The 15000-nt window shown below is 48.5% G+C and overlaps 1 protein-coding gene across 1 annotated transcript in view; it reads left to right on the forward strand.

Annotated features, from left to right (window-relative positions):
• LOC125798955 (SPARC-like) overlaps nucleotides 1-7899 on the forward strand; it is a gene marked incomplete at its 5' end in the record, with an annotated part of 17633 nt that extends 9734 nt beyond the window's left edge. Inside the window, 2 exons of the mRNA XM_049474205.1 lie at nucleotides 7441-7535; nucleotides 7655-7899. Coding sequence (XP_049330162.1) covers nucleotides 7441-7535; nucleotides 7655-7713 — 154 coding nt within the window. The remainder of the gene's footprint in view (nucleotides 1-7440; nucleotides 7536-7654) is intronic.
• Between the last annotated feature and the right edge of the window lie 7101 nt (nucleotides 7900-15000).

Raw genomic sequence — 15000 nt, forward strand, 5'->3', positions numbered from 1 at the left:
TGGCAGTAGACGGGAGATGAGACTGATGGTAGATGGGAGATGAGACTGACGGTAGACAGGAGATGAGACTGATGGTAGACGGGAGATGAGACTGATGGTAGATGGGAGATGAAACTGATGGTAGATGGGAGATGAGACTGGCGGTAGACGGGAGATGAGACTGATGGTAGATGGGAGATGAGACTGGTGGTAGACGGGAGATGAGACTGACGGCGGGACGGGAGATGAGACTGATGGTAGATGGGAGATGAGACTGACGGTAGATGGGAGATGAGACTGACGGCGGGACGGGAGATGAGACTGATGGTAGACGGGAGATGAAACTGGCGGTAGACGGGAGATGAGACTGATGGTAGATGGGAGATGAGACTGGTGGTAGACGGGAGATGAGACTGGCGGTAGAAGGGAGATGAGACTGGCGGTAGACGGGAGATGAGACTGATGGTAGATGGGAGATGAGACTGACGGCGGGACAGGAGATGGAACTGACTTTAGATGGGAGATGAGACTGGCGGTAGATGGGAGATGAGACTGGCGGTAGACGGGAGATGAGACTGGCGGTAGAAGGGAGATGAGACTGGCGGTAGACGGGAGATGAGACTGATGGTAGATGGGAGATGAGACTGGCGGTAGACGGGAGATGAGACTGATGTTAGATGGGAGATGAGACTGGCGGTAGACAGTAGATGAGACTGGCGGTAGACGGGAGATGAGACTGACGGCGGGACGGGAGACGAGACTGATGGTAGATGGGAGATGAGACTGACAGTTGATGGGAGATGAGACTGACGGTTGATGGGAGATGAGACTGACGGCGGGACAGGAGATGGAACTGACAGTAGATGGGAGATGAGACTGACGGTAGACGGGAGATGAGACTGACGGTTGATGGGAGATGAGACTGACGGCGGGACAGGAGATGGAACTGACAGTAGATGGGAGATGAGACTGACGGTAGACGGGAGATGAGACTGGCGGTAGACGGGAGATGAGACTGACGGTAGACGGGAAATGAGACTGACGGTAGACGGGAGATGAGACTGACGGTAGACGGGAGATTAGACTGACGGTAGACGGGAGATGAGACTGACGGTAGATGGGAGATGAGACTGGCGGTAGACGGGAGATGAGACTGGCGGTAGACGGGAGATGAGACTGGCAGTAGACGGGAGATGAGACTGATGGTAGATGGGAGATGAGACTGGCGGTAGACGGGAGATGAGACTGGCGGTAGACGGGAGATGAGACTGATGGTAGACGGGAGATGAGACTGGCGGTAGACGGGAGATGAGACTGATGGCGGGACGGGAGATGAGACTGATGGTAGATGAGACTGACGGAAGATGGGAGATGAGACTGACGGCGGGACAGGAGATGGAACTGACAGTAGATGGGAGATGAGACTGACGGTAAACGGGAGATGAGACTGACGGTAGACGGGAGATGAGACTGGCGGTAGACGGGAGATGAGACTGGCGGTAGACGGGAGATGAGACTGATGGTAGATGGGAGATGAGACTGGCGGTAGACGGGAGATGAGACTGGCGGTAGACGGGAGATGAGACTGATGGTAGATGGGAGATGAGACTGGCGGTAGACGGGAGATGAGACTGATGGCGGGACGGGAGATGAGACTGATGGTAGATGAGACTGACGGAAGATGGGAGATGAGACTGACGGCGGGACAGGAGATGGAACTGACAGTAGATGGGAGATGAGACCGACGGTAAACGGGAGATGAGACTGATGGTAGACGGGAGATGAGACTGGCGGTAGACTGGAGATGAGACTGGCAGTAGACGGGAGATGAGACTGATGGTAGATGGGAGATGAGACTGGCGGTAGACAGGAGATGAGACTGATGGTAGATGGGAGATGAGACTGGCGGTAGACGGGAGATGAGACTGACGGCGGGACGGGAGACGAGACTGACGGTTGATGGGAGATGAGACTGACGGTTGATGGGAGATGAGACTGACGGCAGGACAGGAGATGGAACTGACAGTAGATGGGAGATGTGACTGACGGTAGATAGGAGATGAGACTGGCGGTAGACGGGAGATGAGACTGACGGTAGACAGGAGATGAGACTGGCGGAAGACGGGAGATGAGACTGGCGGTAGACGGGAGATGAGACTGGCGGTAGACGGGAGATGAGACTGGCGGTAGACGGGAGATGAGACTGGCGGTAGACGGGAGATGAGACTGATGGTAGATGGGAGATGAGACTGGCGGTAGACGGGAGATGAGACTGATGGTAGAGGGGAGATGAGACTGACGGTGGGGCAGGAGATGTAACTGACAGTAGATGGCAGATGAGACTGATGGTAGATGGGAGATGAGACTGGCGGTAGACGGGAGATGAGACTCATGGTAGATGGGAGATGAGACTGGCGGTAGACGGGAGATGAGACTGATGGTAGATGGGAGATGAGACTGACGGTAGACAGGAGATGACACTGACGGTAGACGGGAGATGAGACTGATGGTAGATGGGAGATGAAACTGGCGGTAGACGGGAGATGAGATTGATGGTAGATGGGAGATGAGACTGACAGTAGAAGGCAGATGAGACTGATGGTAGACGGGAAATGAGACTGGCGGTAGACAGGAGATGAGACTGATGGTAGATGGGAGATGAGACTGGCGGTAGATGGGAGATGAGACTGGCGGTAGACGGGAGATGAGACTGATGGTAGACGGGAGATGAAATTGGCGGTAGACAGGAGATGAGATTGGCGGTAGACAGGAGATGAGACTGATGGTAGAGGGGAGATGAGACTGACGGTAGAAAGGAGATGAGACTGGCGGTAGACAGGAGATTACATTATTACATTACATTACATTACATTACATTTGGCAGACGCTTTTGTCCAAAGCGACTTACAATATTGAAGTGCAAATAATAGAAGAGGTTAAGTACAAAAATAATAGAAGTTAAAAATAAAGCATCTATAGATAGGGCCTTAAAGGGATAGTTCGGTATTTTTGACATGAGTCTGTATGGCATCATCATAACCAGTGTCGTGCATCCACACTGACTTACCCCCCACAGCGTCCTGTGAGCCGAGTTCTTGTCCAGTTTAGGTCAAAGCGAAAATAGTCCGGCATTTTTGCTGGGGTCAGGAAAATAACTCCTTTTTCTTCCCAAAGCAGTACGTGTTCAAAAGAGTGATTTATTTACATCACAAAAAACTAACCCTGCAAAAGTCACGCCTCGTAAATCACTTGGGTCCTACTTTCTCTCATTTCGTATCAGTGCGCGTCATTCTGACAGCGAGCTGTGCACGCGTCAACTTGTTCTGTGTTTTGGCAGTGCTTAGCAGCTGTGTTCAGACTAGCAACGCAAACGAGCTAACTTTAGGGAGAAGTCTATTGGCTTTTATAAGCTTTGTAAACACATATATATATATATATATATATAGCTAGGTGTGTGTGTGTGTGTTAAAATGGTGCGGACTTGTGACTATCCAGGCTGTAGCAACAAAGATGTGGCTGATTCTCCGCAGAGTTTTCATCGTTTTCCTGTGACTGATGTTGCTCTGAGGAAACTTTGGGTACTAGCGCTGGGCATCCATGTGGACACAAAAGTGGAAAAAATAAAAAAGCTAATTCCATTTGGCGAAGTTCAACATCTGTATACTCGGGTTCATAAAGATATCCCCGTGGCTCTGAGCGGTGATCAATGTTTTCCTCGTCACTCTCGTAGTCAGACATGTTCTCGAGGCGAGAAGTAAACAAAGCGACCCAAACACGTAGGCTAGCTGTCAGGTTGCAGCGCTGCGTGCATTGATATGGAACGAGAGAAAGTAGGACCCAAGTGATTTACGAGGCGTGACTTTTGCAGGGTTAGTTTTTTGTGATGTAAATAAATCACTCTTTTGAACACGTACTGCTTTGGGAAGAAAAAGGAGTTATTTTCCTGACCCCAGCAAACATGCTGGACTACTTTCGCTTTGACCTAAACTGGACAAGAACTCGGCTCACAGGACGCTGTGGGGGGTAAGTCAGTGTGGATGCACGACACTGGTTATGATGCCATACAGACTCATGTCAAAAATACCGAACTATCCCTTTAAGGAGGTCAGAGGGAAATAATGGGATAGAGGAGTAGAGAAGAGGAAGAAGGAGATGAGGTTAGAATTAGTTAGTTTGTTAGAGGTGTTAGGAGAGTAAGTGCTCTTTGAAGAGCTCTGTCTTCAGGAGTTTCTTAAAGATAGCGAGAGATTCTCCTGATCTGGTAGTAGAAGGTAGTTTGTTCCACCATTGGGGAACTCTGTATGAGAACAGTCTGGATTGCTTTGTGTGAGTGTTTGGCAAAGCGAGGCGACGTTCATTGGAGGAGCGCAGCGGCCGGGAGGTAGCGTAAGCCTTCAGGAGCGAGTGCAGGTAGGAAGGAGCCTGTACTGTCATCACCTTGTAGGCGATTGTAAGCACTTTGAATTTGATGCGAGCAGCAACCGGTAGCCAGTGGAGCTCAATGAGCAGCGGAGTGACATGTGCCCGTTTTGGTTGGTTGAAGACCAAACGTGCTGCTGCATTCTGAATCATCTGTAGTGGTTTTACTACACAGGCCGGGAGGCCAGTTAGTACGGCATTGCAGTAGTCGAGGCGTGAGATTACCACAGCTTGTACCAGGAGTTGGGTGGCCTGTTGCGTCAGAAACGGTCAAATTTTTCCGATGTTGTAAAGCGCAAAGCGGCAGGATCGAGCAACTGAGGCCACATGGTGCGTGAAGAGAAGCTGGTCATCAACCATGACACCCAGGTTCCTAGCAACCTTTGTCGGTGAGAGAGAGAGAGAGAGAGTCGATGGTTATGGCAAAGTTGTGTTGAATAGAAGGTTTTGCTGGTATGACCAGAAGTTCAGTCTTTGAGAGGTTTAGTTGGAGGTGATGTTCCTTCATCCATGCGGATATGTCTGAGAGACACTGTGATATTCGTGCAGAGATTGAGTGATCATCTGGTGAGAACGACAGGTATAGCTGAGTGTCGTCAGCAAAGCAGTGGTAGGAAAAACCATGTGAGCGGATAACCCGACCTAGAGAGGTGGTGTATATTGAGAAGAGAAGAGGTCCCAGTACCGAACCCTGGGGAACCCCAGTGGGTAATGAGTGGGCTGGGGACAGCCGTCCTTGCCATGACACCCTGAACGAGCGCCCAGTGAGGTACGATCTGAACCATGACAGCACATTGTCTGAGATCCCCATGTTCGAGAGACTCATGGTGAGACTGATGGTAGATGGGAGATGAGACTGACGGTAGATGGGAGATGAGACTGACGGTAGACGGGAGATGAGACTGATGGTAGATGGGAGATGAAACTGATGGTAGACGGGAGATGAGACTGGCGGTAGACGGGAGATGAGACTGGCGGTAGATGGGAGATGATACTGGTGGTAGACGGGAGAAAAGACTGACGGCGGGACGGGAGATGAGACTGATGGTACATGGGAGATGAGACTGACGGTAGATGGGAGATGAGACTGACGGCGGGACAGGAGATGGAACTGACGGTAGATGGGAGATGAGACTGACGGTAGACGGGAGATGAGACTGGTGGTAGATGGCAGATGAGACTGACGGCGGGACAGGAGATGGAACTGACTGTAGATGGGAGATGAGACTGATGGTAGATGGGAGATGAGACTGGCGGTAGACGGGAGATGAGACTGATGGTAGATGGGAGATGAGACTGGCGGTAGACGGGAGATGAGATTGGCGGTAGACGGGCGATGAGACTGATGGTAGACGGGAGATGAGACTGGCGGTAGACGGGAGATGAGACTGGCGGTAGACAGGAGATGAGACTGATGGTAGATGGGAGATGATACTGGTGGTAGACGGGAGAAAAGACTGACGGCGGGACGGGAGATGAGACTGATGGTAGATGGGAGATGAGACTGACGGTAGATGGGAGATGAGACTGACGGCGGGACAGGAGATGGAACTGACAGTAGATGGGAGATGAGACTGACGGTAGACGGGAGATGAGACTGGCGGTAGACAGGAGATGAGACTGATGGTAGATGGGAGATGATACTGGTGGTAGACGGGAGAAAAGACTGACGGCGGGACGGGAGATGAGACTGATGGTAGATGGGAGATGAGACTGACGGTAGATGGGAGATGAGACTGACGGCGGGACAGGAGATGGAACTGACAGTAGATGGGAGATGAGACTGGCGGTAGACGAGAGATGAGACTGGCGGTAGACGGGAGATGAGACTGGCGGTAGACAGGAGATGAGACTGATGGTAGATGGGAGATGATACTGGTGGTAGACGGGAGAAAAGACTGACGGCGGGACGGGAGATGAGACTGATGGTAGATGGGAGATGAGACTGACGGTAGATGGGAGATGAGACTGACGGCGGGACAGGAGATGGAACTGACTGTAGATGGGAGATGAGACTGATGGTAGATGGGAGATGAGACTGGCGGTAGACGGGAGATGAGACTGGCGGTAGACGGGAGATGAGACTGGCGGTAGAAGGCAGATGAGACTGATGGTAGATGGGAGATGAGACTGATGGTAGACGGGAGATGAGACTGGTGGTAGACGGGAGATGAGACTGGCGGTAGACGGGAGATGAGACTGGCGGTAGACGGGAGATGAGACTGGCGGTAGACGGGAGATGAGACTGATGGTAGACGGGAGATGAGACTGATGGTAGATGGGAGATGAGACTGGCGGTAGACGGGAGATCAGACTGACGGCGGGACGGGAGATGGAACTGACTGTAGATGGGAGATGAGACTGACGGTAGACGGGAGATGAGACTGACGGTAGACTGGAGATGAGACTGACGGTAGATGGGAGATGAGACTGACGGTAGACTGTAGATGAGACTGACGGTAGATGGGAGATGAGACTGATGGTAGACGGGAGATGAGACTGGCGGTAGACGGGAGATGAGACTGGCGGTAGACGGGAGATGAGACTGATGGTAGATGGGAGAAGAGACTGATGGTAGATGGGAGATGATACTAGTGGTAGACGGGAGATGAGACTGACGGTAGACTGGAGATGAGACTGACGGTAGATGGGAGATGAGACTGACGGTAGACTGTAGATGAGACTGACGGTAGATGGGAGATGAGACTGATGGTAGACGGGAGATGAGACTGACGGTAGATGGGAGATGAGACTGACGGTAGATGGGAGATGAGACTGGCTGTAGATGGGAGATGAGACTGACGGCGGGACGGGAGATGAGACTGATGGTAGATGGGAGATGAGACTGACGGTAGATGGGAGATGAGACTGACGGCGGGACAGGAGATGGAACTGACAGTAGATGGGAGATGAGACTGACGGTAGACGGGAGATGAGACTGGCGGTAGACGGGAGATGAGACTGGCGGTAGACGGGAGATGAGACTGGCGGTAGATAGACTGATGATAGTGAGTCTAAAGACAGTCTGTTGTCTGTTTGCAGGTCATGTGACAGAAACAAGAGTAAGAAGGTGAGTCTGAGGGAGTGGACATCCTGTCTGGTGAATCGTTCAGAGAGATGGTTCCAGAACTTCATGTGTAAGTGATGTTCAATCGGTCCTGATGCTGCCTCTATATTTTCACATTCCTAATCTCTCTCTCTCTCTCTCTTTCTCTCTCTCTCTCTGTCTCACTCTCTCTGTCTCTCTTTCCTGCAGCGGTGAAAATGGGATCTCCTAAACTCTGTCCGTCTCCAGCTCTCCCTGCAGATCTGTAATAATGAGATGTTCCGCTTGGGCTCCAAAGCACAGTAAACTCTGTTAATATTAATGTAAAGATTAGGTTCTGGAAGCCTTTAGAACCCGTCCTGATCTGAACCTGCAGAACCTGAAGTCAGTCTGACTGCAGGAGGTTCTCTGATCTGCTGGTTCTGGGAGGAAGTTCTGAAGCTCGTCACAAAAGGTTTTAATGCTGTAACTGTCTAATAAACCATACAGCACACTCTCACTACTGTCTGAGTGAATTAGTCTGAGTGTTAGCGTGAGTGTAAGTGTGTTAGTGTGAGTGTGTTAGTGTTCGTGTGTTAGTGTTAGTGTATGTGTGTTAGCATGAGTGTGTTAGCGTGAGTGTGTTAGTGTTCGTGTGTTAGTGTTAGTGTATGTGTGTTAGCGTGAGTGTGTTAGCGTTCGTGTGTTAGTGTTAGTGTATGTGTGTTAGCATGAGTGTGTTAGCGTGAGTGTGTTAGCGTTCGTGTGTTAGTGTTAGTGTATGTGTGTTAGTGTGAGTGTGTTAGTGTTCGTGTGTTAGTGTTAGTGTATGTGTGTTAGCGTGAGTGTGTTAGTGTGAGTGTGTTAGTGTGAGTGTGTTAGCGTGTGGTTGTTAGTGAGTGTGTGTTAGTGTGAGTGTGTTAGTGTGAGTGTGTTAGCGTGTGGTTGTTAGTGAGTGTGTGTTAGTGTGAGTGTGTTAGTGTGTTAGTGTGAGTGTGTTAGTGTGTGGTTGTTAGTGTGTTAGTGTGAGTGTGTTAGTGTGTTAGTGTGAGTGTGTTAGCGTGAGTGTGTTAGCGTGAGTGTGTCAGCGTGAGTGTGTCAGTGTGAGTGTGTTAGCGTGAGTGTGTTAGTGTGAGTGTGTTAGTGTGAGTGTGTTAGTGTTAGTGTGTTAGTGTTAGTGTGTTAGCGTGAGTGTGTTAGTGTGAGTTTGTTAGTGTGTTAGTGTGAGTGTGTTAGCGTGAGTGTGTTAGCGTGAGTGTGTCAGCGTGAGTGTGTTAGCGTGAGTGTGTTAGTGTGAGTGTGTTAGTGTGAGTGTGTTAGTGTTAGTGTGTTAGTGTTAGTGTGTTAGCGTGTGTGTGTTAGTGTGAGTGTGTTAGTGTGAGTGTGTTAGTGTGAGTGTGTTAGCGTGCGTGTGTTAGCGCGCGTGTGTTAGCGTTAGTGTGAGTGTGTTAGCGTGCGTGTGTTAGTGTGAGTGTGTTAGTGTGAGTGTGTTAGCGTGTGGTTGTTAGTGTGAGTGTGTTAGCGTGTGGTTGTTAGTGTGAGTGTGTTAGCGTGAGTGTGTTAGTGTGAGTGTGTTAGCGTGTGGTTGTTAGTGTGAGTGTGTTAGCGTGAGTGTGTTAGCGTGTGGTTGTTAGTGTGAGTGTGTTAGCGTGCGTGTGTTAGTGTTAGTGTGAGTGTGTTAGCGTGCGTGTGTTAGTGTGAGTGTGTTAGTGTGAGTGTGTTAGTGTGAGTGTGTTAGCGTGCGTGTGTTAGTGTTAGTGTGTTAGCGTGTGGTTGTTTGTGTGAGTGTGTTAGCGTGTGTGTGTTAGTGTGAGTGTGTTAGTGTGAGTGTGTTAGCGTGAGTGTGTTAGCGTGAGTGTGTTAGCGTGTGGTTGTTAGTGTGAGTGTGTTAGCGTGAGTGTGTTAGCGTGAGTGTGTTAGCGTGTGGTTGTTTGTGTGAGTGTGTTAGCGTGTGTGTGTTAGTGTTAGTGTGAGTTTGTTAGCATGCGTGTGTTAGTGTGTTAGTGTGAGTGTGTTAGTGTGAGTGTGTTAGTGTGAGTGTGTTAGCGTGCGTGTGTTAGTGTTAGTGTGTTAGGATGCATGTGTTAGTGTGAGTGTGTTAGCGTGCGTGTGTTAGCGCGCGTGTGTTAGCGTTAGTGTGTTAGCGTGCGTGTGTTAGTGTGAGTGTGTTAGTGTGAGTGTGTTAGTGTGAGTGTGTTAGCGTGCGTGTGTTAGTGTGCGTGTGTTAGTGTTAGTGTGTTAGCGTGGGGTTGTTAGTGTGAGTGTGTTAGCGTGCGTGTGTTAGTGTTAGTGTGAGTGTGTTAGTGTGCGTGTGTTAGTGTGAGTGTGTTAGCGTGAGTGTGTTAGTGTGAGTGTGTTAGCGTGTGGTTGTTTGTGTGAGTGTGTTAGCGTGTGTGTGTTAGTGTGCGTGTGTTAGCGTGTGGTTGTTAGTGTGAGTGTGTTAGCATGTGGTTGTTAGTGTTAGTGTGTTAGTGTGAGTGTGAGTGTGTTAGCGTGCGTGTGTTAGTGTGCGTGTGTTAGTGTTAGTGTGCGTGTGTTAGTGTTAGTGTGCGTGTGTTAGTGTGTTAGTGTGAGTGTGTTAGCGTGCGTGTGTTAATGTGTTAGCATGCGTGTGTTAGTGTGTGGTTGTTAGCGTGCGTGTGTTAGCATGTGGTTGTTAGTGTGTTAGTGTGAGTGTGTTAGTGTTAGCGTGAGTGTGTTAGCGTGCGTGTGTTAGTGTAAGTGTGTTAGCGTGCGTGTGTTAGCATGTGGTTGTTAGTGTGTTAGTGTGAGTGTGTTAGTGTTAGCGTGAGTGTGTTAGCGTGCGTGTGTTAGCGTGCGTGTGTTAGCGTGAGTGTGTTAGCGTTAGTGTGTTAGCGTTAGTGTGTTAGCATGTGGTTGTTAGTGTTAGTGTGTTAGTGTGAGTGTGTTAGTGTGAGTGTGTTAGTGTGAGTGTGTTAGTGTGAATGTGTTAGCGTGCGTGTGTTAGTGTAAGTGTGTTAGCGTGCGTGTGTTAGCATGTGGTTGTTAGTGTGTTAGTGTGAGTGTGTTAGTGTTAGCGTGAGTGTGTTAGCGTGCGTGTGTTAGCGTGCGTGTGTTAGCGTGAGTGTGTTAGCGTGAGTGTGTTAGCGTTAGTGTGTTAGCATGTGGTTGTTAGTGTTAGTGTGTGTTAGTGTGAGTGTGTTAGTGTGAATGTGTTAGCGTGCGTGTGTTAGCATGTGGTTGTTAGTGAGTGTGTGTTAGTGTGAGTGTGTTAGTGTGAATGTGTTAGCGTGCGTGTGTTAGCGTGAGTGTGTTAGCGTGAGTGTGTTAGCGTTAGTGTGTTAGCATGTGGTTGTTAGTGTTAGTGTGTGTTAGTGTGAGTGTGTTAGTGTGAATGTGTTAGCGTGCGTGTGTTAGCATGTGGTTGTTAGTGAGTGTGTGTTAGTGTGAGTGTGTTAGTGTAAGTGTGTTAGCGTGCGTGTGTTAGCATGTGGTTGTTAGTGAGTGTGTGTTAGTGTGAGTGTGTTAGTGTGAATGTGTTAGCGTGCGTGTGTTAGTGTAAGTGTGTTAGCGTGCGTGTGTTAGCATGTGGTTGTTAGTGTGTTAGCGTGAGTGTGTTAGCGTTAGTGTGTTAGCATGTGGTTGTTAGTGTGAGTGTGTTAGTGTGAGTGTGTTAGTGTGAATGTGTTAGCGTGCGTGTGTTAGTGTAAGTGTGTTAGCGTGCGTGTGTTAGCATGTGGTTGTTAGTGTGAGTGTGTTAGTGTGAGTGTGTTAGTGTGAGTGTGTTAGTGTGAATGTGTTAGCGTGCGTGTGTTAGTGTAAGTGTGTTAGCGTGCGTGTGTTAGCATGTGGTTGTTAGTGTGTTAGTGTGAGTGTGTTAGTGTTAGCGTGAGTGTGTTAGCGTGCGTGTGTTAGCGTGCGTGTGTTAGCGTGAGTGTGTTAGCGTTAGTGTGTTAGCATGTGGTTGTTAGTGTTAGTGTGTTAGTGTGAGTGTGTTAGTGTGAGTGTGTTAGCGTGAATGTGTTAGCGTGTGGTTGTTAGTGTGAGTGTGTTAGTGTGAGTGTGTTAGCGTGCGTGTTAGCATGTGGTTGCTAGTGTTAGTGTGTTAGTGTGAATGTGTTAGTGTGAGTGTGTTAGCGTGAATGTGTTAGCGTGTGGTTGTTAGTGTGAGTGTGTTAGTGTGAGTGTGTTAGCGTGCGTGTTAGCATGTGGTTGCTAGTGTTAGTGTGTTAGTGTGAATGTGTTAGTGTGAGTGTGTTAGCGTGAATGTGTTAGCGTGAGTGTGTTAGCGTGTGGTTGTTAGTGTGAGTGTGTTAGTGTGAGTGTGTTAGCGTGCGAGTGTTAGCATGTGGTTGTTAGTGTTAGTGTGTTAGTGTTAGTGTGTTAGTGTGTTAGTGCTAGTGTGTTAGTGTGAGTGTGTTAGTGTTAGTGTGTTAGCGTGTGGTTGTTAGTGAGTGTGTGTTAGTGTGAGTGTGTTAGTGTAAGTGTGTTAGCATGTGGTTGTTAGTGTGTTAGTGTGAGTGTGTTAGTGTGAGTGTGTTAGTGTGAGTGTGTTAGCGTTAGCGTGAGTGTGTTAGCGTGCGTGTGTTAGCGTGCGTGTGTTAGCGTTAGTGTGTTAGCGTTAGTGTGTTAGCGTGAGTGTGTTAGTGTTAGCGTGAGTGTGTTAGCGTGCGTGTGTTAGCGTGAGTGTGTTAGCGTGCGTGTGTTAGTGTTCTGTGTGTGTGTTCTGCGTGTTTGTGTTCTGTGTGTGTGTGTTCTGTGTGTTTGTGTTCTGTGTGTGTGTTCTGTGTGTTTGTGTTCTGTGTGTGTGTGTTCTGTGTGTGTGTTCTGTGTGTGTGTGTGTGTGTGTCCTGCGTGTTTGTGTTCTGTGTGTGTGTGTGTGTGTGTCCTGCGTGTTTGTGTTCTGTGTGTGTGTGTTCTGCGTGTTTGTGTTCTGTGTGTGTGTTCTGCGTGTTTGTGTTCTGTGTGTGTGTGTGTGTGTGTGTCCTGCGTGTTTGTGTTCTGTGTGTGTTCTGCGTGTTTGTGTTCTGTGTGTGTGTGTGTTCTGTGTGTGTGTCCTGCGTGTTTGTGTTCTGTGTGTGTGTGTTCTGCGTGTTTGTGTTCTGTGTGTGTGTGTTCTGTGTGTGTGTGTTCTGCGTGTTTGTGTTCTGTGTGTGTGTGTGTGTGTTCTGTGTGTGTGTGTTCTGTGTGTGTGTGTGTGTTCTGTGTGTGTGTGTTCTGTGTGTGTGTGTTCTGCGTGTTTGTGTTCTGTGTGTGTGTGTGTGTGTTCTGTGTGTGTGTGTTCTGTGTGTGTGTGTGTGTCCTGCGTGTTTGTGTTCTGTGTGTGTTTGTGTTCTGTGTGTGTGTGTGTGTGTTCTGTGTGTGTGTGTTCTGTGTGTGTGTGGTGATTTAAAATAAGGACATGATGGCTCTACTGTCATTTTTGTCTAAGTGAAAGTGAGAAGATCCTCTCATCAGTGTGCAGGTACTCACCCGCTGTGTGTGTGGGAGAGTGTGAGTGTGCATATTTATCATCTATCAGTTTAGACTGTAGAGACACATCCAGAAACGAATCGGTCTGTAGTGTGTGTATTAATATATGTGTATTAAATACTGGCTCGGTTTCAGACGCGGCACTGGCTTGGTTTCAGACGCGGCACTGGCTCGATTCAGACTTGCTTTGTCCTTGTTAAAGCGGGTAAACTACACCCTCCAGACACCGTCCCGCCTCTTCACAGCTGTGAGATTCACACTCTACCAGCCCTAGTGTGTATATGTATAGTGTGTGTGTAGTATGTGTAGTGTGTACAGTGTGTGTAGTATGTGTGTGTGTAAAGTGTGTGTAGTGTGTACAGTGTGTATAGTGTGTGTGTGTGTGTGTGTGTGTGTGTACAGTGTGTATAGTGTGTGTGTGTGTGTGTGTGTGTAAATTGTGTGTGTAGTGTGTACAGTGTGTATAGTTGTACAGTGTGTGTGTGTGTTAAAGCTTAATCAGTAGAAGATCAGACTGCAGGCTGTGGAGCTTCTGAGGAAGTTGAAAGGGGTGTAAAGTGGGACAGGTCCGTCCAGACCCGGCTCGCTCTCCTTTAACTGTCACCGCGGAGCGGCTCGGCTCCAGATCGGCTCCGGCTCCGGCACTCCAGATAACACTTCTTCTGCAGGAGGATTTGGACGAACTCCTGTGGGGAACAGATTTAACTGCGAGTGTCTGAAGAAGCTCCCCGTCCCACATTTAAATGCCTTATAAAATATTTCACTGTTACAAATTTTTTTAAAATGTTCTAATGTGAATAAATTATGGGTTAATGAGATTTATAAATAATTTTACATATTCGCTGCTCAAAGAAGAGTCAACAGTATCGATGCCTTCGTGCTTTAAGATCTGTCTGCTCACTGCCTCATCACTGCGCCCCCGTGAGGCGCCCCGCTGCACCAGGAAACAGGACCACTGCAGGGTTAGATCTCACAAGGGCTTTGAGAATTTAATTCCCGTACGGTCCCTCCTCAGACCATCACTGACCCACCTCCACACCAGTCATGCAGGACGAAGCTGCAGCACGTTCACCAGGGCGTCTCCAGACTCCTATCACTGTCCTGCTGCTCGAAAAATGCTATTCTTCTGCCCTGTCCTGCTCTCCTCCTGTGGTGACCCGTGTCCTTGTATCTCCTCCATGCTCTTGTTAATGTACACAGCAAACCTTCCTGCCGAGGACCTATAGATGTTTTATCCTGGAAGAGCTGCACTACCTGAGGAACCTGAACTTGCTGCAGGAACCCCTTCAGGCTCCCAGTGGTGATAAAAGAACCCCAGCAAAACGCAGAACTGCAGAATCAGAGAGGAAGAAGGAGAGTCTCTGGATACACCTGATTGATTAATCTGATTAATCTGATTAATCTGATTGGTGGTTGTCTTGAAGGGGTTCTCCCCTTCATTCATTTACACCACAAGTATAAACAAACACATTAATTATAAACTAAATAATTCAGTTAATTATTTCACATGAATTTAATAAAAGAGACATAAAATTAACATGAGAGGAAACATATATACAGATATACACACACACACTAACACACACACACACACTAACACACACACACTAACACACACACACACACTAACACACACACACACACACACACTAACACACACACACACTAACACACACACACACACTAACACACACACTAACACACACACACACACACACACTAACACACACACACACTAACACACACACACACACTAACACACACACTAACACACACACACACACTAACACACACACACACACTAACACACACACACACACTAACACACACACACACACTAACACACACACACTAACACACACACACACACTAACACACACACTAACACACACACACACACTAACACACACACACACACTAACACACACACACACACTAACACACACACACTAACACACACACACACACACACACACACACACACTAACACACACACACACACTAACACACACACACTAACACACACACACACACACACACACACACACACTAACACACACACACTAACACACACACACACACTAACACACACACTAACACACACACACACACTAACACACACACACACACTAACACACACACAC

Source organism: Astyanax mexicanus, unplaced genomic scaffold (assembly GCF_023375975.1).
Source record: "Astyanax mexicanus isolate ESR-SI-001 unplaced genomic scaffold, AstMex3_surface scaffold_99, whole genome shotgun sequence".
NCBI lineage: Eukaryota > Metazoa > Chordata > Actinopteri > Characiformes > Acestrorhamphidae > Astyanax > Astyanax mexicanus.